The sequence below is a fragment of the Mastigoproctus giganteus genome, chromosome 9, assembly GCF_048544385.1.
Source record: "Mastigoproctus giganteus isolate SK-2022 chromosome 9, ASM4854438v1, whole genome shotgun sequence".
Classification (NCBI taxonomy): domain Eukaryota; kingdom Metazoa; phylum Arthropoda; class Arachnida; order Uropygi; family Thelyphonidae; genus Mastigoproctus; species Mastigoproctus giganteus.
Window position 1 is genome coordinate 224609383 of NC_143583.1, and position 25743 is coordinate 224635125.

The 25743-nt window shown below is 38.6% G+C and overlaps 1 protein-coding gene across 7 annotated transcripts in view; it reads left to right on the top strand.

Moving 5' to 3' along the window:
* Arfrp1 (ADP-ribosylation factor related protein 1) overlaps positions 1–25743 on the top strand; it is a 262721-nt gene that overhangs the window by 17991 nt on the left and 218987 nt on the right. For all 7 annotated transcript variants that reach the window (XM_090381339.1, XM_090381340.1, XM_090381337.1 and 4 more), the window contains exon 3: positions 17288–17375. In XM_090381339.1, coding sequence (XP_090237465.1) covers positions 17288–17375 — 88 coding nt within the window. The remainder of the gene's footprint in view (positions 1–17287; positions 17376–25743) is intronic.

Sequence of the window (25743 nt, forward strand, 5' to 3'; positions counted from 1 at the left end):
TTTACCACCCATTTATAATTAGATTGCACTTACAGAAAAGCTCAATAAAGTGGAAAGTGCAAATTGTTTTTATTGTTTTATGGTCGTGACCTCCAGAAATAGTTTTAGAGAAATAACACAAAGGCGTTCAAAACTGATTCTTATAAGGATATAACCAAAAACTGAGCAATAAACAGTGGTGAGTTTGTCTGGTTATTTTGGAAACAACTTCCTCATTTGGGAATCCTTTTCATCAATTATCCTACATTAGCTGTTCAGGCACAATATTTTTCCGGTTCGCGCAACGCAAAGTGTTTTAATTGGTAAGCATTGCTTTTTCTGATTTAATAACTGGTCAGTACTTATATGTTAATTTAATACCTTTTGATTTAAAATGAATACTACAAAAAGAGTAAAACATATCATTTTCATCAAGGGTGGGAACTAGAATACTTTTTTGTAACAGTGAAAGAAAAATGTTGCTGTTTGATTTGCAATGCTTCTGTGGCTATACCCAAAAAAGGAAATTTAGAACGGCACTTTAACACACTCCATGGTAAATACCAATCGGATTTTCCGCCTAATAGAGACCTTAGAAAAAATAAATTAAAAGAACTTAAATCCAGATTATTCGCGCAACAAAATTTCTTCATGACACCTAATTTACAATCTAAAGCAGTAACTGTAACATCCTTTAAAGTGAGTCATCTTCTTACAAAAAATGCAAATCATTTTCTGATGGTCAATTCATCAAAACTGCATTTTTAGAAATAACAGATTCTCTTTCTGAAAATTTTAAGAACAAAAATGAAATTAAAAGTGCCCTTCAGGATCTGCAGTTATCTCGAAATACTGTGATGCGACGCATCGAAAAAATGAGTAAAAATGTGAGGGGACAATTGTGTGTCATTTTCTTTACAACTGGATGAATCTACAGACGTCACTGATACAGCTCTGTTTTCTCATTTTTATTTGTATGGTTTTCGATGATTCTGCCACTCGAGAAGAACTGCTGGCGTATGGTTTCCTTAAAAGAAAGAACTAGAGGTCTTGATATCTTTAACTCATTCAAACATTTTATGGAAAAAATTAAATTACCACTATTTAAGCTTGTATCAGTAACAACAGATGGAGCTAAAGCAATGACGGGTCATAACCCAAGCACGGTACTAAGTACTATAGGTTCTAATACCTCTCGTGTTTGGGGTTTACATAAAAAAAAAAAAAAAAAAAAAAAAAAAATTTTACGGATTCATTGCATTGTGGCAAAAGTATGACGAATTTCCAGATTTTATGAATTACCACTGTATCATCCATTTTAATGGATGAAACCAGATCTGATATTACACACAAATGTGAGGTGGCTGAGTCGGAGTAAGTTTCTACAGAGTTTTCGAAATTTGCTAAATGAAATTAAAAAATTTGTTGATCAAAGGGGAGATGATTATCAGCAGTTACAAGATATGGAGTGGTTGTGTGATCTGGCTTTTTTTGACAGATTTTACCTGTAAATTATGATCTGAATTTGGAATTGCCAGAAAAAAATAAAAATGTGGGTGACATGATTAGTAGTATTTCTGCTTATAAATATCAATTTTTGGCAATGGCTAAGGATCATGCTTTTTAACCAGAGTAGTTTACTCTGGTTAAAAAGGACATTGTTTTATTAGGAGACTCCATTGTCAGGGAAACGGGGAATATTTTTTGTAATAAGGATAGGTGGAGCAGAACCAGGGTATGTCTGCCGGGAACAACTATTGATGATGTCACCAATAGATTGTCAGATTTTAAAGGGAGTAAAGAGAATATTATTATTCATGTGGGGACAAATGATATTAAACGTACACGATCTGACGATTTGTTGGAAAAATACAGGACCATGCTGAGGAAATGTCGCGAGCTAGGCCATAATGTCTGTGTGTCTGCAAATCTGCCCAGACACGATAGGAGGGATTATATGTTAAGAGCCTTGTGGATTAACTCAAGACTTGAAGGAATCTGCAAGGCTTTAGGGGGTAAATTTCTGTCAGCATGGCCCACACTTGTAGGTAGAAGGAATTTGTTTTGTAGAGATGGGATACACTTAAACAAAGGTGGTGCAAAAGTTTTTGCCAGTATTATTGAGGATACCTTAAAGGTTCAGGGAAACTGCTAGTTAGGGGGGATGTGGGTAATACTGACACGCGTTTATCTGATAAAATTGGTCAAAGTAACTCTTGCACATACCTTAAGAGTTCTTATCTGTTACCCCAACTGGACGTATTATCTAGATGTTCTGGGGGCAAAGACGTTTCACGTGAGCAGGTAGCTAATATCAGGGAAGAGAGCCTAAAAAACTTCAAGGGTTGTGTTAGGGTTGTTAAATATACAAGAACAGTAAATTTTAATTGTTTATACAGTAACGTTAGAAGTGTCGTCAATAAAATGAGCGAATTCGAACTGATGGTTAAAACAAGTAACGCGGACATAATAGGGCTTACAGAGACGTGGTGCCACCCGGAAATTGGGGATGATGAGTTTCAGTACAGCTTGTATAATATATTTAGGAAGGATAGGTTAGATAGAAGGGGTGGTGGGGTAATGCTTCTTATCAGAAGCAGCCTGAGTGCGACGATAGCTTTCCCGGATTCAGACATTTCACATGCTAGTATAGAGTCTGTATGGTGTGAGATAGTTGGGAACAAAGGTATAATTCGAGTAGGAGTAATCTACAGCCCAGGTGATTGTGAAGATTATGACAAAAACCTCTGCATGCAAATGGAATAGGCAAGTAAGCGTCAATGCCTTATTATTGGTGATTTCAATTTGCCTCTAATTGATTGGAGTAAATGGGAAGGAAACTCGACATGGGGAACAAAACTTTTTAAATCAACTAGATGACTGTTATTTGTATCAACATGTCAGGGAAAGTACTAGAGAAAAGAATATCCTAGACCTCATCATCACACATGAATCAGATGACATAACAGGGCTGACAGTAGAGGAACCAGTAGCAGGAAGTGATCACGGAGTTCTACGGTGGATGATGATGAGAGAGGTAGCAGAAGTAAAAGGCAAAGGAATGGGTTTTAATTTCAGAAAAGGAAATTACGATGCCTTAAGGTACTACATGGCCTCTATTAACTGGGTAGATATTGCGCAGAGAATGAATAAAATTGAACTGTGGTACGCTTTTAAAACATTAATCACAGATGCCTTGAATGCGTATATACCATTAAAAAAATACTCCACGAGGAGGGTTCCAAGTTGGATGAATAGTGAAGTTGCCACATTACTTGAGCTGAAAAAGGTGGCATGGAAAGGTTACAGAGCAATAAAAAGTATTGAAGCCTATAACAGCTACAAGGTGATGTGTAATAGAGCCACAGAAAAGGTTCGACAGGCAACGGCAGTTTATGAAAAATCACTAGCAAACAGAGCAAAGAGGGGGGGGGGATAAAGAATTCTTCACATATATAAATGCCAAGAAGAGCAGGACAAAACCAGATCGGACCTTTACGTAAGGGAAAGGGGATAGTAATAAGTACACCAGCCGCCGTTGCAGATGAACTCAGCAGTTATTTTGCATCAATATTTACAAATGAAAAGCCTTTTGTGGCAATGGGAAATTGTGGGAGCGAAGTTAAAAAATATGTAATTAATGATATTGAAATTTCGCAAGATTATTTAATGAAAAAACATTCGAGCCTACAGGCCAGTAAGGCTCCTGGAGTTGATGGAATATACCCTATAATCTTAAGAGAGGCGGCAAGCGAGTGCATTGAACCACTGAGGCTAATTATGCGAGCATCACTAGACTCTGGGGAGATTCCCTTGGATTGGAAAAGTGCAAATGTATCTCCCATACATAAAAAGTAAAGGATGGAAGCCTCCTCAACAATTCATGCTGAGGGAAATGGACCATAATCTGCCACGCTGGTCCAGTGCAGGTTGGCAGATTGACCGTATTCAGCAGTCAGGCGCTTGAACCCCTGTCTATTCAAAGAGTGTGTGTTACTGCACTCCTGCTCCTGACCACTCGGCTAGGGTGGCTCTAAAAGTGAAGTTGGAAATTATCGACCTGTCAGTCTGACTTCAGTAGTAGGGAAAATCATGGAGGCAATGATCAAGGGTGGAATTCAGGATCATTTGGATCGAATTGAAATTCTCAAGGATACTCAGCATGGTTTTGTAAAGGGAAAATCATGTTTAACAAATCTGGTTCGCTATTTTGAAAGGGTCACTCACGAGCTGGATTTAGGGAATAATTTCGACATTGTTTATTTAGATTTCAGCAAAGCTTTTGACTCAGTCCCACATGAGCAGTTGCTTTATAAGCTGGAACAGGTTGGAATCACTGGGAAAATCCTTAGATGGATAGAAGGATGGCTTCAGGGCAGGAGGCAGAGGGTTGTGATAAATGGCTATTCTTCAGATTGGGTTGATGTAAGAAGTGGGGTTCCCCAAGGATCAGTATTAGGACCACTGTTGTTTTTAATTTTCATAAACGACATTGATGAAGGGATAGAGGGTGTGATGTCTAAATTTGCAGATGATGTTAAAATTGGTAGAGTTGTTAATGATCACTGTCAAGCTGAGCTTCTTCAGAGAGACCTAGATAGACTTCAGGAATGGTCAGAAAAATGGCAGCTGTGCTTTAATCCAACAAAGTGTAAGGTATTACACCTGGGAAACAGTAATCCCAAAAAAACTTATTCACTTGGTGGAGTTCAACTAAACCCAGTACTGGAGGAAAGGGACTTGGGTGTTACAATACGGTCAGACATGAAATTCTTTGAGCATTGTAAACAGGTTGCAAGGAAGGCCCATGGTCCTATCGATGATCTATCGAACTTTTGCAAGTAGAGATAGGGACGTGATAATCCCATTATATAAGGCTTATGTTAGACCACACTTGGAATGCTGTGTTCAAGTATGGAGACCGCACCTAAAGAAAGACATCGAGCTTCTTGAAAGGGTGCAAAGAAGGGTAACTCGCCTGGTGAGATCGGCAAAAGGGCGTCCTTATGAAGAAAGACTTCGAATATGTGGGTTGCAGAGTTTGGAAACTAGACACCTTAGAGGAGATTTGATTGAGGTGTTTAAGGCTCTGAGAGGCATCAGTAAAATGAATGAGGACAAAATTTTCAAGATTATAAATGATGCTAGAACTAGGGGACATAAATTCAAGTTACGGGGGGAAATGTTTAGATTGGACTGCAGGAAGTTTTATTTTAGCCAGGGAGTTATAAATTACTGGAATAAGTTGCCTTCATGGGTGGTAGAGGCCGACAGTTTGGGGAAATTCAAAGGTCATCTGGATAGTACTTTCGGGTAAGGGAAGCGCATAGGATGATAGGTTTAATTTCCTTTTTTTTTTTTTTTATTAATTATTATCATTTAGTTTATTTTATTTTATTTTTTTGTTTTTATCATTGTTTTGTTTGGATTTTTTTTTTTTTTTTGGCTGGTGCAGCATAAGCCATAGGCTCTCTTGCACCATGCGGCCGATACTAATACTAATCTCAAAGGAAAAAAATTCGATCATTTTGCAAATATGCAAGATCACTTGCGAAAATATCTGGTTTTTGAATTTAATAGAAAATATACATTTCTGAAATTGAGAATGTTGTGCACGATTTTGAAACCAGATTCAGTGATTTTAATACAATGAAGACATTGTTCAATATATTTCTTATCAAATGTCGACTTAGATACGAAACAAATTGCAGAAAAAATCGCTGTGATTTGTCACATGGAGAAAATATTACTGAAAATTAAATTATTACATTGCGAAACAATATTTTCCTAAAAGCCAGATCATCAGAAGAAGACTTTGGAAATATGTTTGCCGAGAAAAGTACTGTAAAAAAATGCAATGAATTTTTAAATTCACCTGTCTATGTGTATCGGCCTTTTCGTATTTGAAACAAACAAAGATGAAGAATTGCTCTACTCTTACGGACTTGCATACAAAAGATTCTTTAAGGTTGGCCTTATCACAGATATCCCCAATTTTGAAAGCTTGGCAGATGACATTAAGACACAAACTTCGCATAAATTAAAAATTTGAATACATATGAATTTAAAATAAGAATTCTGAATTGTATTGAATTTTAAAATTTATAAACAACATTTTTCAATATGTGTTGATTAACTTTTTAAACCTTGTACAATGAAATTTTTGAGATGGTAGATCGCGGCACATTTTGAAGGATAAAAGTAGATCGCATCACAAATTAAGTTGGCCACTGCTGCTCTAGGACATCATCCTGTCATGTGTACATTATCCAAATATGGGTTTGATCAAAAAGTTTAAAGAATTATCTTATAATTCTTGAATGTATACAGTGGCTAAAAGATTGTGAGCAGGGCTCACAACATCTTTTAAGAATGCACTAAGTTTTAACCTCTGTACCATTCTGATGGAAAGCTGTTTTAAGTAAACAATTTTTTTAAAATTTTTAATTTTTTTTTTTTTTTTTTTTTATTCAATCAACCACTGCTGGCTAAAGGCAAATTGCGCACATCTATTCTACAAGTGTCTTTCTGCAATTTGAATTTATGCCCCCTCAAGTTTGTAATCTGAGCAGGAGGAAGAATTCCACCAGAATTGAGCCTGCTCCAACTGATCAAGGCCTTATACAACTCAATCAGATCACCTTGCAGGTGCCTAGTCTCCAAATGCTGTTATTTGCAGAACTTAAGCCTTTCTTGATTAGAGCAACCCTTTGTTCCACTCACCAATCTCGTTGTCCTTCTCTGCACTCGTATTCCAGCAGTTCTACATCTTTTCTAAAATGAGGCCTCCAGACCTGTATGCAGTACTCAAGGTGTGGCCTGACCATTGCCTTATACAAGGGGATAATCACCTCCTTATCCCTGCTAGCAAAATTACTGTATATCATTGACAAAACCCCATGACCTGCTCTGGCAGCCTGTCTGCACTGTTGGATAACTTTATATCTGCCTGCACAATTATCCCCAGGTCCTTTTCATTCTCTACCACTGTCAGTATGGTTGTTGCCAAAGACATGGAGGAGTTAATAGAGAAAGAAGAGAAGGAATTATCTAATGAAGGACTTATTGACTTGCAGACAGTGATAGTGAAAGAAGAAAATGTTGATGAAGCTCAAGATGAACCAAATGAGGAGCCAAGATGCTTCATCACCAGAGAGATGGCAATGGCATTTCGTGAATGGTGAGGTTTGAGAAGGTGGATCCTGACAGCGAACGATTCTTAAAAGTTAACAGAGGGGTGAATGATATGTTTGTTTGCTACAAAGAAATCTGTGGTGAAAAGAAAAAGCCACTGTCCAGTCATCCATTAACATGTTCTTTCGTAAGGTTAGGTGGCCAACCCCTTTTAAATCTCCACAGCCCGCAACTTCCACAGCGGCATACTTATCAGATGAAGAAGTCGATTCTGGCAATGATGCTCGAGAGGTAAAACTTACTGACGTTATGTCTGTCTCCTGTATTTTTTTTGTAACTTTATAATTTTGAAATTTTTTAAATTGCATGCTTTTGTAATTTTTCCTGGGCATGAGATAAAAAAATTGAATAAATACAAATAATAGTTCTATTCTCATGTTCGTCAAACATCTATTTTTTGATTCAATCAATTCAGCAAGGACAGCTGCGAGTGCTACACAAGGATGGGGGAAATTCCGACTTACACAGAGTTCCGTGGAATGTAACCCTTACGTTAATCGAGGAGTGGCTGTATACTGTGGATCCTTTGTAGGTCACAAGACTAATATGTCTGTGCCACACTGCATTAAGTGTTTTGTTAGCAGTGATCCATGAATATTCTAGATTGCACTGTTTGAGTTGCTCGCATAACTATTTGTAATATTAATTTATTTATATTTATTAATCCATATTTATTTATTTATTTTACCATTTGATTTTTTTTTTATTTTAGCTTTTTTTCTTATTTCTCTTTATTTTCTAAAAGTTAATTGAGGAAAGAATGTAATTTCTGTTTGGAGCAGTTTGCATTCCTGTTTTTTAGTTAAGCTGTGGATATGAATAAATATTTGGTATTACATAAATGTATGGGCACATAAAAAGAAAAAGTTTTTAATTCTGTCTGCTGGAGATTTGTTTTGAAAATTTGCTCATACAAACTGATTGTGATATTCTACTTTCTTATGTTGAACTGATTTAACACATTTCTTTGAAAATCAAGGTTTAGATAAAGAAAAAGATTTTAGGGCAGAATGCAGAATAAATTCTTTCATCCCTGGAAGAATAATTTCACTAACATGGGCTTCCTTGTTATGTATTATGCTTCTGATCTTAATGTCTGTGTAGACATGAGGATCAAAAGATTTTAAACTATAAGCAAGGAAAAAAACAAGGAAAATAAGAATAGAAATTATGCAGATCATCCAATTTTGTATTCCTGTAATGTTAAACAACAAGAGGCTGAAAATGGTCATCAGGAAGAAGCCCTGTTGGTGGAGAGATCATGACTAAATCGTGATCCGAGGTGACTATAGGACTACTAACACTGATTTTGTACTTTGAAGTGCTAGTAAAAAAAAGATCAAGAGCGATAGGTATGTGGTTAGGATTGTCTGGTTTTCTGGTACCTAAATGAACAAATGGTGTGAAGTCATTAGTAATAGCAAAAGCTCCACCATTTTGAGCAGTTGGTTCTGTGTAACTAGAAAACTGAAGCCAGCTAGAGTTTTGAACATTAAAATAAATTATTTACTCTTAGGATGTTAGACTAGAGAAAGTTGAGTTTCAAAAGAAAGGAAGTCATAGGGTTTAAGTGATTATAAAGATGAAAGAATGATAGATGCAATTGAAATTTGACAGAATGGAGTGGAGAGATTTAAGCCAGAGGAAATTCTAAATTAGAAAGTTTGACATGGAACATCTGAGCAGACATATGTACAAGTATATCACCTTTGTAATAAATGATTAGGATAATTGAGATTGGTAATGGTTGATGCAGCCAACAATTGGGATTCTGTTAGGGGGGAAAAAAATGTGATTTTGAAGATTGTACAGGAAATGCACATTGTATGGAATGAATGTAGAAGTTTTTGGGAAGTTTAGATGCTTTTTCGGCTAAATTTGTTCATTACTTTGACTGTACGTGATGCATTCTGTAGATGAAGTAAAAGTAGAGGTATAGGGATATGATTTATAAATCACTGGAATTTTTAGATATTACATATACGTGGAATCACATGTGGCTTCAAAAATGCCTCCTGCATACATACACTCTACTTGAACTCCCCTAATCACCAGCTGAGTGGAGATTAGAGGTAGCAAGATTATACACTAGCTGATCCAGATGCCTCCTAAAGAGTAGTTACCAGTAGGTTCAGTCCATTGGACTATCTAGCTTGCAAAAACCATTTTAGAGTTGTATCCTTGAAATGTGAGAAATTAATAAGGAAATAGACAATCTGTGTTTCCCTTCTCCCATTGGTAACTATCCAGCTGACCTTTGAATTTCCCTAAACTGTCAGCCTCTATCTCCTACGTAACTTATTCCAGTAATTTATAACTCGCTGGCTAAAATAAAACTTCTTGCAATCCAGTCTCCCCCGTAACTTTAATTTATGACTCCTAGTTTTAGAATCATTAAAACCGTGACAATTTTGTCCTCATTCATTTTACTTTTGCCTCTCAGAGCCTTAAACACCTCGGTCAAGTCTCTTCTAAGGTGTCTAGTTTCCTAGTTTCCGATATCACCAGGCGAGTTACCCGTCTTTGGAACCCTTTCAGGAAGCTCGGTCTCTTTTTTTTAGGTACGGTCTCCATACTTGAACACAGTATTCCAAGTGTAGTCTAACAATAGACTTATACACTGGTGTGCAAAACTTAAGGACCAACACTATTTCTAAAGGTTACAACTACAAAATCAAAAAAAACATCCTGTGGCGATTTGCATAACTGTGGCTGCTCAGCAGAAAGCAGTACACATTCAAAAATTTGAATTGTAAACAGATAAAAGCAGCAGATCAGCAGTTATGTGAAAATTACCGAATGGTGAGCATGGGTGTCATAAACGTTCGATTGGTTTCATACAGTGCTACAGACAACGAAATGGCCCCTCCGTAGCTAGGTGGGCAGGAACAGCAGTGCATAGCACACACTTCTTGATTAGACTGGGGTTCGAACCTGTGACCACCAAATATGGAGGATGTAGAAAGGTCAGGGAATGACCACCGCATATCCCCGGAGCAATTATGGCCTTAGTTACTAATGCTCCTAAAAAAAAAAACAAAAACAAATAACAATAATAACAGACAACGAAATAGCCAGTAGACAACATCTGGATGACTTTCCCCCAGGTTCAAGAAAGGTCGAAGTGCGCAGAGTGTGGCTGCAGAGTTTGTTATCGCCCATATCGTGGTCAGCCTTCAGAACGACACAGCTGTTCGAAGGACTAGTGGTGGTCGTCCATGAAAAACAACACGCGATGATGACCGCTATATTCTACCCAGATGCAATTCTGCCCAGACACGATAGGAGGGAGTATATGATGAGAGCCTTGTCGATCAGGTCGGCCCTGGAAAGATTGTGCAAGGCTCAAGGGGTAGAATTTTTTTCAGCCTGGTCTGTACTTGTTAACAGGAGAGACTGCTTCTACAGGGATGGGATTCACTTAAATAGAAAGGGTGCAAGAATATTTGCTGATGCTATCAAGGCAGTGTTAGGTGGGTCGGAAAACTGCTAGCTTGGGGGGATACAAGGACTAATGGATTAACAGTAGCCACGGGCAGAGGTGAAAGTGATTCTTGCACTGCTTCTATTGGAATGAGCAGCAGCCTGGAAAACAAGATGCAGGATATTTCAGAGACTGCTGGGAGTCATTGCGGTACAAATAAACACATGGGTTGTGTTAAGGTAGCTAAGAAAAAGAATAGGTGCATGTATACTTGCATGTATACCAATGCTTGGGAGTTTGGTAAATAAATTTGATGAATTTGAGGTATTGCTCAAAACATCAAAGGCCGATATTTTTGGGATATCAGAGACATGGTGTCACACAGATATAAGGAATGCAGAACTGGAATTTGGGGAGTACAATGTGTACAGAAATTATAGACAGGATAGGAAGGGAGGAGGTACTATTTTTTGCTATTAGTTAAGAAACACATAAAATCCAAGGAAGTGAAGCCAGTCGACATAGCTGGACAGTGCAGTGTCAAGTCAGTTTGGTGTGACATAAGCATTGAGATATCAAAATTGAGAGTAGGATTGTGCTATAGGCCTAATGACTCTGATGAGTATAATAAGAAACTGTACAGGGAAATAGAGTGGGCCAGTAAATCACAGAGTCTTATGATGGGGAATTTTAATTTCCCAGATATTGACTGGAATTTGTGGGTTGGTCACTTACACACTAGCAAGGCTTTTGTGGATTTATTGGACAATTGTTTTCTACATCAGCATGTTCAGGAGGGAACTAGAGGGAGTAATTCTCTTGATCTGATTATCAGTAAGGATTCTTCATGCATTAAGAATCTGCAGATAAAGGTACCACTAGGTGGCAGTGATCACAGTGTGTGCTGAAGTGGGATTTACTCAAAGAGGTAACTACCATCAGGGACAAAGGGAAGGGTTTTCGCTTTTATAAAGGCGACTACAGTGGTCTGAGACAGTATTTAAATTCTATACAGTGGGACCAACTGATGATGTTACCAACAGCAAATTAAAATGGGAAGCATTCAAAGAACATCCTAGTAGCTTCTAAGAATTTATCTTGGAAGCTACTAGGCTTTACATACCAGCTAAGAAATATTGTTCAAGGTTTATGCCTAAATGGATGTCAGATGAACTAATGAGACATATGGCAGAGAAGAAAAATGCATGGGATACATATAAATTAACATGTGACATAGAAGCCTATGATAGATATAAGCTGGTCTATAACCAAGTTACAAAGGAGGTTAGGCAGGCAAAGCAAAGGGGATACAAAGAAAAACATCAAAGAGTTCTTTACTTATGTAAACTATAGAAGGAAAGAGATGAATCAGCTTGGTCCACTTGATATCGATGGTTCGACTGTTGATGATCCTGCTCAGGTAGCTAACAAACTAAATTAATATTTTGCATCGACATTCACACATGAGGAATTATTCAGCGAGGGGAATGCCAGAGGTGTATTCAACTCTGGCAGTAAGCTAGATAATCTTCTAATAAATGAGAGTAAAGTGGAGGAGAAATTATTGAAGATAAACACAAGAAAGGCACCTGGGGTGGATGGGATCTATCCAGTTATATTAAAGGAGGCAGCAAAGGAAGTAAGCAAACCCTTAGCCATAATTATGAGAGCTTCCTTGGACTCAGGGGAGGTACCCTTAGACTGGAGATGTGCACTGGACAAGTTTTTATATACCTGTGAGTTTAACTTCTGTTCCAGGAAAATTAATGGAGGCACTGGTTAAAGAAGCACTGCAGGATCATCTAGACAAGACTTCAGTTATAGCTCAGACACAGCATGGTTTTGTTAAGGGGAAGTCTTGCCTGACCAATTTGATTGGATACTATGATGCAGTCACAAAAGAACTGGATGCAGGGAATAACTTTGATATATATTTGGATCTTAGAAAGGCTTTTGATACTGTTGCACATGGAAGACTGCTGCACAAATTGGAGCAGTGTGGCATTGGAGGCAAATTGCTGCTATGGATAAAGGGGTGGTTGAGGGGGAGAAGACAGAGAGTGGTAATCAATGGATACTGCTCATCGTGGACTAATGTTATTAGTGGAGTCCTTCAGGGTTCAGTGTTGGGTCCATTATTGTTTTCTGTATTTATAAATTATATTGATGATGGTATATAAAGCTTAATGTCCAAGTTTGCAGACAATACAAAGGTTGCCAGGGTTGTTAAGGACACTACTGACGCTATGCTGCTGCAACAGGATCTGGAAAGGTTGAGCAGATGGGCTGAGAGGTGGCAAATGAAGTTTAACATTGACAAATGTAAAGTACTACATATGGGAAACAGCAACACCAGAGCAACGTATCAACTCTATAGTACTACACTGACAGTGGTAGAGAATGAAAAGGACCTGTGGGTAATTGTGCAGTCAGATATGAAGTTCTTTGAGCAGTGCAGACGGGCTGCAAGAGTAGCTCATGGTGTCTTATCAATGATATACAGGAATTTTTTTAGCAGGGATAAGGAGGTGATTATTCCCTTGTATAAGGCAATGGTCAGGCCATACCTTGAGTACTGTATACAGGTCTGGAGACCTCATTTCAAGAAGGATGTAGAGCTGCTGGAACGAGTACAGAGAAGGGCAACAAGATTAGTGAATGGAACAAAGGGTTGCTCTTACGAAGAAAGGCTTAAGTTTTGCAAATTACAGTGTCTGAAGACTAGGCACCAGTGAAGTGATCTGGTAGTGGTGTATAAAGCCTTGAATGGTTTGGCATGCTCAGTGCCTATGGGATTCTTCCTCTTGTTCAGAATAATCGCCTGAGAGGGCATGAATTCAGATTGAGGAGACAGATGTAGGATAGATGTGCAGAAATTTGCCTTTAACCAGTGGGTAGTTGGTTGGTGGAACAGACTTCCATTCCTTGTTGTGGAAATTGATAGCCTAAATAAATTTAAGACTCAGCTGGACAGGTATTTCGAACGAACGGAGGGGTGAAATGGAAGTGTTTTTTTTTTTTTTTTTTTGGTTGATGCTGCATAAGGTTGCTTTCTTGCATCATATGCCTCTACAAATACTAATGCTAATATACTTTAACAGGTCAAGAGGTACCAATACCAGACAGCAGGATCCATTGGAAACCAACTGCGCAGGATATCTCGGTTTATTGTGGCCAGGAGACTCCACAAAGGTGGACTGTTTGCCCGACGGCCAGTACGCTATGTCTCTTTATCACCTGCTCATCGGAGACACCATTACAGTGGTGTATCGAACACAAGGACTGGATGGCAGTGCAATGAGGTAAGGTACTCTTTTCTGGTGAGTGTAGATTCAGTCTGAGCAGCGATTCTGGACGTCAGCTAATCTGGTGAGAGGTTGGCACACGGTATCACCCCGCAAACATCATTGAAAGGGATCAATATGGCAGTCAAGGTGTTCTCGTCTGAGGAGGCATTATCTTGGATGGATATACACAACTCCAGATACTGGAAGGCGGTACTGTAACCGGTGCATGCTACTGTACTGAGGTAATCCCTCCCCACATGGGTCTGTTCCGAGGTGCCATTGGTCCTGAGTTCATCTTTATGGATGATAATGCCACACTCCATCACATTGCAGCTGTTTATATGCTTTTGGAAAGTGAGGACATTGATAATATGAGTTGGTCTGCCCGTTCCTCCAATCTAAATCCCATCGAACACATACGGAATGCTCTAGGGCGATGCCTAGCGGCACGTCCGCACCCACCAGAAAATGTTCACCAGCTGAAGATGGCACTGACAGAGGAATGGACAATGTTACCATAAGAATTTATCAACAACATTGTTCTAAGTATGGACAGGCGGTGCAAAGCCTGCATCGACATTAGTGGCCATATCTCCTACTGAGGACCATCTCTTCCCTTTGTTCCATCTTTGGCAGTGATGCATCTGTATCATGGCAGCCAGTGCTATGTTGCCATTTTTGAATAAAATCCCTCCATACCGTTTTGTTTCCATTGTTGTGTCAGTGTTGTTTCCTTCATCATTTCTGTACCTCACAAGGTTCCTTTGATATGCTTGGGCGCCTCCGTAGCCAGGTGGGAAGGAGCAGCAGTGCGTAGCACACGCTTCTTGATTAGACCGGGGTTCGAGCCCGTCACCACCAAATATGGAGAATGCGGAAAGGTCATGGAATGACCACTGTATATCCCGGAGCAATATGGCCTTAGTTGCTAATGCTCCTAAAAACCAAATAACAAACTAACATTTGATATGCTTTGATATCTAGGTCATTCCTTTGAGATGCTACAGGTGAAAACCTGACTGGTCCTTAAGTTTTGCACACCAGTGTATTAATGGGAGTATGACATCCTTATCTCTACTAGCAAATGTTTGAGAAATCATCGATAGGACACCATGGGCCTACCTGTCTACAATACTCGGAGAACTTTATGGCTGACTGTATCGTAACTCCAAAGTCCCTTTCTTTCACTGCTGATTTTAGTTCAACTCCACCAAGTGTATAAGTTATATTGGGGTTACTGTTCCCCACGTGTAAGACCTTGCACTTTGCTGGATTAAAGCAAAACTGCCACTTTTCTGACCATCCCTGAAGTCTATCTAGATCACTTGATAATTCCCTTGAAATGTTAGGAATACCCAACATAGCCTGAAAAGATGGAGCTTTATTCTGGAGACTAACATGGGTTATATCACTTCAAGCCTCCAGTAGGCAAAGTAGTGGTATTTCACTTTATAATGAACATCATCTGCCATCTAGTATTGCCTGGTGACACAGAGGGGCACATTCCTCTGTGTGGTATAGACACCACACCTCGATCCCTACTTATGTTGGGTCACACATGGGACATGTATGAATTACTGAATCTGTCCACAATGTACAACTGGTTACCTCCAGTATACTAGGTAAAGTGTTTAGCGCCTTGCACATGGGGGTATACTCAGCATTACTAACAGTCCCACCATCCTAAAGTTGTAGGCAGAGGATTTGGTTGCGGCAAAATGACTTAGACTTGACTGATTAGTTTGCATGACTTGTAAGCGGAACCTGAATAACAGTTCCATCAACAGTTTATACCCCATGTAGCAAACCCTAGACTGTAACACGTGGAAGAATGTCTGTGATAAACCTCAAGAACCAGAGGCTTAGTTATGGGATTAGTTCCCATTTTTATAACTTTGTTTCAGAAGAAGAGAAGAACAATCTACTTATTTTTCAACTGAGGAGCTTTATTTAAAGATGATTGGTAATTGGAAAAGTCACCCAAACAGGATCCCTTTTACATCTGGTATTTAGAGAATTTCTGTTTGTTTATTTGACATGTGCATTTTGATACAGCACAGCCAGGCAACAGCCAAGCCTTTCTGTGGGGAGTTTTTCTGCACACAGGTGGGTCAACTGCAGTGAACTTTTGAAAGCAGTGGTTTCTGTGGAGCGAGTTTTTGATGAAATTTTAAAAAAATTTGTAAAAATGAAAATTTTGTACATTAAATGCTTTAAAATATTAATATATTCTTATTTTGACTTTATTGCTCAATATTATTAGAGTAAAATTATTGTTAAACATCATATTTTAAAAAGAATTCATAAAAAAATTTAAACAAACCCTTACTTTCTTAGATCGTTACTTTTTTGATGAAAAAAATATTTTCTACATCTTTATCTATTATTTGATTCAGTTTTATCAAATTCTGGATCCTGAGGTCCACAGAAATTAAATTAATAATTAATACAGAAGCCAAAATCGGACAAATGAGGTCAATAGGTGTAACCTTCAAAGCTATTTTGTGCTGCCCTCTATTATAAACTCTATCTACAATTTGTTGGAAACATAGATAAGGGATGATAGACAATTCGTACATTTAACAGAAACATCATTTGAAAATGACCTTCAAAACATAGAATTGTGCACATACTTCTCCAGAACCCACATCACGTGTAGATCTGTATGTGAACTTCTGAAAGGGCTAATGTCTTCCAGTATTTGTCTTTGGAAGACAGAAAAAGACATTTTTTGGCAATCTCATACCTTAGTTGTGTTTATAGAAAACACTGAGCTCTTTTCAGCATTAATCACACTTCATCTCTCTCTCTCTCTCTCTCTCTTTCAAAATCTTCCTCCTTTCCTCCAACTTATTCATGTTACTACTAGTACTATTGCTAATACTAACTAGTACCACTACTAATATAATAATAATACTTACTAGTACTAATATAACACTGGGTGGTAGATGACTCATCAACCGGTGCAATACACAACTTTGCTTATTGGAGGCTTGAAGTGGGGAAACCCCTGTAAAGTTTCTGGCATCCCCTCCCGCCTTCTCCTTCAACTCATGCACAGTACTACTAGTACTAATACTAACTAGTATCACTACTGATACTAATATAAAATAGTACTAATAATGCAATACTATAATATAATACTAACCACCGCTTTGCTTATTGGAGGCTTGAAGTGGTGCGAAACCCATGTTTAGTCACCAGAGCAAAGTTTTCAGCTCCCCCCCCCCCCCCGTTTCGTTCCATCCATGCATGGTACTAAGTACTGCAGGTTTTGATACTTTTCATGTTTGGGGTTTGTCATAAAAAAAAAAAAAAAAACGTAAATTTTCTTAGTATATTAATTTTTTTTATTAATTATATTTCTACTTTTATATTAATTCTCTTTGTTTTGCAATTACAGACCTACTTGGAACAGACAAAAACCAAATTTACAAAAGGATATAAAGGGATTAGCCCACTGAAGATAACCACAACTGTTGGATTAAATAGTATGAAACAACAAAGTGTTAAATGGGTTTGCAAATAAAACATTACATAAATAATTATTTAAATATATATTTGTTTCTCTTATTAAGGCAACTTCATATTAACTAAGAGGTGATTAGAGTCTGTACTTTGCTTATTGCCTTCTTTTATGATGCCTTGCAGTTTATTAATAGTAATCCCTGAATTTATATGGAATACATTCGTTTGAGAATGTTTAACTCTTTTTTTTTTTTTTTTTTTTTTAGTATTTGTAGTGTCTTTTTTTGTGTTTCTGCTAAAAATCTGCTAAAAATTGGTTATTTTTATTCTTCAATTACATTCTGGTTTATTTATTCACATTCTCACCTGCAGGCAGAATGAATATAATGGAAAATATACTGCTACGTAGATAGTGATTAAAATTTCAGCACAGCATCTTTGGAACCATATTGACTGATTATCATGTATGGTAAGTGCTAGTGGTTCTTACAAATGGTTGAGCAGTGGTTCTTTAAGATATAATCATACCTGCTATCTCCCTGGATTTAGTTTTGACTTTTTTTGACTCCTCCAGCTCACCATAGAATTTCTCCATGTTTTCTTTTTGAAAAGAATAGCAAAACATAATTTGAATTTTTAAAGTATTCTGTGCATTTTTTATTAATTTTATTAAAGAATGTGGCAGGGATGAACACCTGTGAATAGCTTGCTGTAATTGTTCAATTAGCCATAAAAAAAAAAAAAAAAAAAAAAAAAAATTATTCTGTAGTTTTTTACTTCCAATGCAATGCATGTGTGATGACCCGGGGATGATACCCTCTATCAATTTAGAAGGCAATAAAAGAACTTAAATTTTTATTAAAAGCTAATATTTGTAAAAGAATAAGAGAAGTTTACCTCAATATGATACATAGAACACTTCTGTACCATACTCTCCAGAAATTAAAATGAAACAATTAAAAAATCAAAAATCTTACATCTCTTACTGTAATGTAAGATTTTTGATTTTGTAATTGTTTCATTTTAATTTCTGGAGAGTATCCTACAGAAGTGTTCTACGTATCATATTGAGGTAAACTTCTCTTATTCTTTTACAAATATTGATATCAATGTAGAACTTATTGAGCATTATATCTCTGTTACTATTAAAAGCTAATAGAGCTTGAGTATCCCTAATCTGAAATGCTTGGGGCCGGAAATGTTTTGGATTTTTTCAGATTTTGGAATACATGGAATGGTGGAGTTGAAGTAAGGTGGAAATAAAATTTAGATTTTATGCAAAAATTCAATTTTATATACCAAAAAATATACATGGTCTCTGCTTCCAAAAGAATACACCGATGAGCCAAAACATTATGACCAACAAGTTGTTATGCAAATCGAAGCAACTGCAGGTGAACTACAGCAATGCGTGGGTCGGGACATGGTATAAAAACCACCTGATACTGAGCTCCGTTAATCAGTGTTACTCTTGTTCTTCAGATGGGAAAGACAGTGGACTTAAGCGAGTTTGACAAAGGCCAAATTGTAATGGCCAGACTACTGGGTCAGAGCATATCCAAAACGACATGGCTGGTGGGGTGCTCACGGTCAGCTGTGGTTATTACCTACTGAAAGTGGTCCGAGGAGGGGTACCCAGGAACTGCTGGCAAGGTGTTGGATGACCGCGGCTGCCCAAGGTGAGCAAAGGCTCTTCCGGATGGCAACAGAAGGGCGACTGTGGTGCAACTCACCGGTAATTGGAATGCTGCTGATGGGAGTAATGTGGTAAAACACACAGTACATCGAACCCTGCTGAAAATGGGGCTGCATAGCTGCAGGCTGCTCCAAGTGCCCTTGCTAACCATGGTTCACCGGCGACAGTGCTTACAATGGGCATGCGAGCATCGAAACTGGATCTTGAGTGATTGGAAGAAGGTCGTCTGGTCCGACTAATCACATTTCCTGTTGCACCATGTGGATGGCTGGGTACATGTGTCGTGTACCTGGGGAAGTGATGGCACCTGGGTGCACCATGGGACGAAAACAAGCCAGTGGTGGCAGTCATGCTTTGGGCGATGTTCTGCGGGATACCCTGGGTCCAGCCATCCATGTGCCGGGCACTCTGATGTCTACCACCTGCCTAAACATCATTGCTGACCAGGTACACCCTGTCATGGCAATGGTCTTCCCCTCTAGCGGTGCCATCTTTCAGCAGAATAATGCGCCATGCCACACCGCCCGGATTTTTGAGACTGGTTCGCGGAACATGAGGAAGACTTCCAAGTATTGCCCTGGCCTCCAAATTCTCCAGACACCAATCCCATCGAGTCTGTGATTTGTGTTGGAACAGCAACTCCGATCTGCGGCGTCTCAACCATGGACCTTACAGGAATTAAAGGATTTGCTGGTTACGTGTTGGTACCAGATACCACAAGACACATTTAGAAATCTTGTAGCGACCATGCCTCGCCGGGTACGAGCTGTTTTGGCTGCTTGTGGAGACTAACATCATATTAAGTAGGTGGTCATAATGGTTTGGCTCATCGGAGTATAAGTGCAACAAACAAAAAATATAAATGCAACCAATACTAATTCAAAATTCACATTTCATGCAAAAAAAATTCCTTTTTATTTACCTTCTTGAGAAGGAACATCACAAGCAGTTGAGGGACCAGGAATTGGGTCCTTCAGGGATATGGAGACATTGTGCTGAATGGCCTTTTTGAATGTTTGTTCAAGAGTCATTTGTCTCATTAACAAAGGTTTTTGTTGTAGAAGTCTCTTTTATTTTATAAACATATTTCTTTTTTCATTATAAAAGCACACTGCTCTAGTCCTTCAATGAGTTCATTACACTTTTTCACCATTTTATCTATAGGCATTTTTACCGCAGTGTTAAAAGCTAGTCTGTCAGCTTACTGACAGACTAGCTTTTATAATGAAAAAAGAAATAATATGTTTATAAAATAAAAGAGACTTCTACAACCCAAGCATGGTACTAAGTACTATAGGTTCTAATACCTCTCGTGTTTGGGGTTCACATAAAAAAAAAAAAAAAAAAGACTCCGAAGGCACTGTTTTTGCATATCTAAGGAGTTCAGATATCACCTTTTTCTCAAAATCATTAGCTGCTTCTTCATCATCACTGAGTATAGTTGCAGGCCAGAGGTTGTTCTAGGCATGCATATACAGCATCCTTTGGGTTAAACTCCTTCTGGAAACCTTTCATGCCCACGGCTCTGTTCACTGCTGTCAGCATGCTGTTCAAGAAAGTTTTTATATTTACACTTCATTGATCTAAGATTACCCTGGCCTCATGGCTGAATTGATGAAGTCACGTTTGGGAGAAAGTACATGGCATAAACATTATTTTTGATGAGCATTTCAGCTGGAGGATGAGCAGAACAATTGTCAAGAAATAACAAAGTCTTGCATTCATCATCCAGTCTACCTTCCCTGCCGTGAGCACGAGCTGCTGGTACAAAATGTTTGTGAAACCAATCAGAAAAGATGTTCCTGGTGATCCGTGCTGTTTTGTTAGTGTAATAATGGACTGGTAAGAAATTCACTCCTCTAAAACAGTGGGGACGCAAGCTTTGGCTTAGCACAGCAAGTTTGTCTCATGATCAGCAGATGTTTTATCACCACAAATCTTTAAAAATTTAATGCTGTGTCTTTTCTTGAATTTCTGTAACCAGCATGTTGAATATTCACCGTTCACTTCAATTTTCAGTCCTTTATGATAAATCTTTGCTTGTTCCACGATCAGCTGACCAGTAAGTGGTATGTGTTCACTGCGACGCTGACAGATCCACTCTTTCAAAACACAATTGAGATCTTCATTTTTAGCTTTGCAGTGTGTTTCTGTTTTTTATTAACTTCTGTCCATCACGTTCAGCATAGAACTTGAACAGTTCATCCTTCTGTTTCTTCAGGTCGCAAATGGTGGTCATTCCAACACCAAACTCTTCTGTACGATGTCTCACACTTACACTGCTGCCCAATTTCTTCAACAAATTCCCTTTCTTTTCTATAGATAAACTTAAATGATCCTTCTTCTTCATTTAAGTTTATGAATTAAAGCAAACCTGATATCTCAGGGTATCAGGTTTTTTTTGACATTTTCAACAATATCTTTGCACCACAGAACAGAGAATAAACTAAACAAACGGTAAGTAATGGACATAGACACCTTGTGTTGATAATAATTGGCACTTTACTGATGTCAACACACACCACACCACATCGCAGCTCTTTCCTGCCAGGGGTCCCAGTTTCCAGAACTTTTGAGTATTTTTCAAAAACGTTCGGTTTTTGGAATTTCAGGTTGGAGGTTCAATCTTTAACCGCACAACCTGTACAGTTAAAGATTTATTTTCAAAGAAAATAAATTGAGTTTTCATCTCCTACTTCGTGTTGTCATAAGTCTAGAAATACAAGTCAAAATACCATCCTCCCAGTCAATAAATTAGTAAAGGCTGCCTACCTTGTCACTTCTAATTATAAAAGATTAGTGAGAGACAAGTACAGACAGTGAAAAAAAAGAAAGCATTAATGTAAGTTCACGCACACTGTCAAGGTGATTGGTATGTTTATACAATCCAGTGAAGTATTATAACTTCAAATATGTAACACATTTGAAGTGTAGGAGTGTTGGAGCGTAGTACCACCCATTTGGTATGTTACTCTGGGGTTAATGCTACCCATATGCAGTAACCCTAGAATAACGTACCAACTGGGTGGTAATGCTACCCATATGCAGTAACCCTAGAGTAACGTGCCAACTAGGTGGTACTAGGCCTGACGTAGCCCAGTGGTCAGGAGCGAGAGTGCATAGCACGCGTTCCTTGAGTGGACCGGGGTTCAAGCCCGTGACTACTAAATATGATAAATATTTGTATTGACGATTTATTGTAAACTCTACTGACTTGGTTGTCGTGCCGGAGTATAAACAGAAAATTTATTTATTTATTTATTTATTTACATTCAGGATATATGGGAATTTTTCTAGCAGGGAGAAGATGATTATCCCCTTGTATAAGGCAGTGGTCAGGCCACACCTTAAGTTAGTGTTTCCCAAACTTTTTTAGTCACAGAACACTTCATCTCACAATGTATTTACGGAGCACTTATATATTTACGGAACACGTATGAAACACAAGTTTAGTGGGAACCAAAGAACTGTTTGCTAATATTTTATTACATATGACACACTGTGAATCAATAGCATCTTTATTTCCAATGCATGTAAAGCCAAAATTCAAATAACTGTCATCATACTTTCGTTTTGGACTTTTATTAGTTGGTTCTTGTTTTTTCTCTTCGGATTTTTGGGGAACAAAAGTCTGCAATTGTTGATTCTCACTTTGAAGTCTAACAATATTGTGTTCGTTTTCATCGAGCACAGTTGCAATATTAGAAGTACTTGCTTATCATATTAAAGTTCCTTTTTTTCAACCACAAATCTATGGTCATTTATTTTAATGATAATATTTTGAAATACTTATAGTTGTCCAAAAAAATGTATACAAGGAAGTGAGTTTACTTATGATATCGGCTCACTTCCCCTTCTCCTTCAACCTGTGTACTCCAGGCTAAATTGCATATGATTGGCATATCAGATCACTATATTGCTACTTTTTCATAGATGTCATTACCTCTATGCATGCCTCTCTATGCAAAGCCGGCCTCTGTTCTTTCGAAATACCTGTCCAGCTGAGCCTTAAATTTATTTAGGCTATCAACTTCCACAACAAGGGATGGACGTCTGTTCCACCAACCAACTACCTGCTGGCTAAAGGCAAATTTTTGCACATCTATCCTACATCTGCCTTTCCTCAATTTGAATTTATGCCCTCTCAGGTGATTATTCTGAGCAAGAGGCAGAATCCCATCAGCATTGAGCATGCTGAAGCCATTCAAGGCTTTATACACCTCTGTCAGATCACCTTGCCGGTGCCTAGTCTCCAGACACTGTAATTTGCAAAACTTAAGCCTTTCTTCATAAGAGCAACCCTTTGTTCCATTCACTAACTTGCCCTTCTCTGTACTCGTTCCAGCAGCTCTGCATCCTTCTTGAAATGAGGCCTCCAGACTGTATACAGTACTCAAGGTGTGGCCTGACCATTCCCTTGTATAAGGCAATGGTCAGGCCATTGCCTTATAAAAGGCAGATGGCCTGTATAAGGCAATGGCCTGATACAGGCCATCTGCCTTGTATAAGGCACCAAGCCTTATACAAGGCAGCAAAGATATACAGGAATTTTTGATATACAGGAATTTTTATAGCCCCCGAATCAATGATATACAGGAATTTTTCTAGCCCCCTTCTAGAAAAATTCCTGTATATCATTGATAAGACACCATGAGCTACTCTTTCAGCCCATCTGCACTGCTCAGAGAATTTCATATCTGCCTGCACAATTACCCCCAGGTCCTTTTCATTCTCTACCACTGTCAGTGTAGTGCCACAGAGTTGATACGTTGCTCTGGGGTTGCTGTTTCCCATATGTAGTATTAGACATTTGTCAATGTTAAACTTCATTTGTCACCTCTCTGCCAATCTGCTCAAACATTCCAGATACTGTTGCAGCAGCATAGCATCAGTAGTGTCCTTAACAACCCTGCCAACTTTTGTATCGTCTGCAAACTTGGACATTAAGCTTGATATACCATCATCAATATTATTTATAAATACAGAAAACAATAATGGACCCAACACTGAACCCTGAGGAACTCCACTAATAACATTAGTCCACGATGAGCAGTGTCCATTGATTACCACTCTCTGTCTTCTCCTCCTCAACCACCCCTTTATCCATAGCAGCAATTTGCCTCCAGTGCCACACTGCTCCAATTTGTGCAGCAGTCTTCCATGTGCAACAGTATCAAAAGCCTTTCTAAGATCCAAGTATATAATATCAAAGTTATTCCCTGCATCCAATTCTTTTGTGACTGCATCATAGTATCCAATAAAATTGGTCAGGCAAGACTTCCCCTTAACAAAACCATGCTGTGTCCGAGCTATAACTGAAGTCTTGTCTAGATGATCCTGCAGTGCTTCTTTAACCAGTGCTTCCATTAATTTTTCTGGAATGGAAGTTAAACTCACAGGTCTATAATTACTTGTGTCAGCCTTTGATCCTCCTTTGTGAATTGGGGTCACATTTGCACATCTCCAGTCTATGGGTACCTCCCCTGAGTCCAAGGAAGCTCTCATAATTATGGCTAAGGGTTTGCTTACTTCCTTTGCTGCCTCCTTTAATATAACTGGATAGATCCCATCCACCCCAGGTGCCTTTCTTGTGTTTATCTTCAACAATTTCTCCTCCACTTTACTCTCAGTTAGTACAAGATTATCTAGCTTACTGCCATTCTGTAGACTTTGTACTCCCCAAATTCCAGTTCTTTTTTTTTTTTTTTTTTAGGAGCATTAGCAACTAAGGCCATATTGCTCTGGGATATGCGGTGGTCATTCCCTGACCTTTCCGCATCCTCCATATTTGATGGTGACGGGCTCGAACCCCGGTCTAATCAAGAAGCGTGTGCTACGCACTACTGCTCCTTCCCACCTGGCTATGGAGGCACCAAAAATTCCAGTTCTGCATTCCTTATATCTGTGTGACACCATGTCTCTGATATCCCAACAATATCTGCCTTTGATGCTTTGAGCAATACAGGCGCCTCCGTAGCCAGGTGGGAAGGAACAGCAGTGCGTGGCACACGCTTCTTGATTAGACCGGGGTTCGATCCCGTCACCACCAAATACGGAGGATGCGGAAAGGTCATGGAATGACCACCGCATATCCCGGAGCAATATGGCCTTAGTTGCTAATGCTCCTAAAAACCAAATAACAACAACAACTTTGAGCAATACCTCAAATTCATCAAATTTATTTACCAAACTCCTAGCATTGGTGTACACGCAAGTATACATGCACCTGTTCTTTTCTTAGCTACCCTAACACAACCCATTTGAGAGAGCAGTGCTTTTCACACGTGTTTAAAAATATTATATACACCTCAGACAATCAAATAGTCTGCATTTACTAATTACTAACTTATCTAAACATAGATGCTCTTCTCGTTTTATTTGTCATAGTGGGAGAACTACACAGAGTGGACAGAAATCATGGGATACCTACCTAGTAATGGGTAGGCCCACCTTTCTCCCTAATACGGGCAGTCACACAGCAAGGCATTGAGTCTACTAGTTCACAAAAGTGTTCCACGGGTATTTCCATCAATGCTTGCTGCACCACTGTCCATAATTCCGTTGCATTCTTGGGTGGAGGATCCAAAGCTCAAACAGACCTTTCCACAGCATTCCAAAGATGTTCCACAGCGTTCATGTCTGATGAATGGGAATGCCATTCCATGGTGGTAAAATCTGTGGAATGCTTTTCGAAC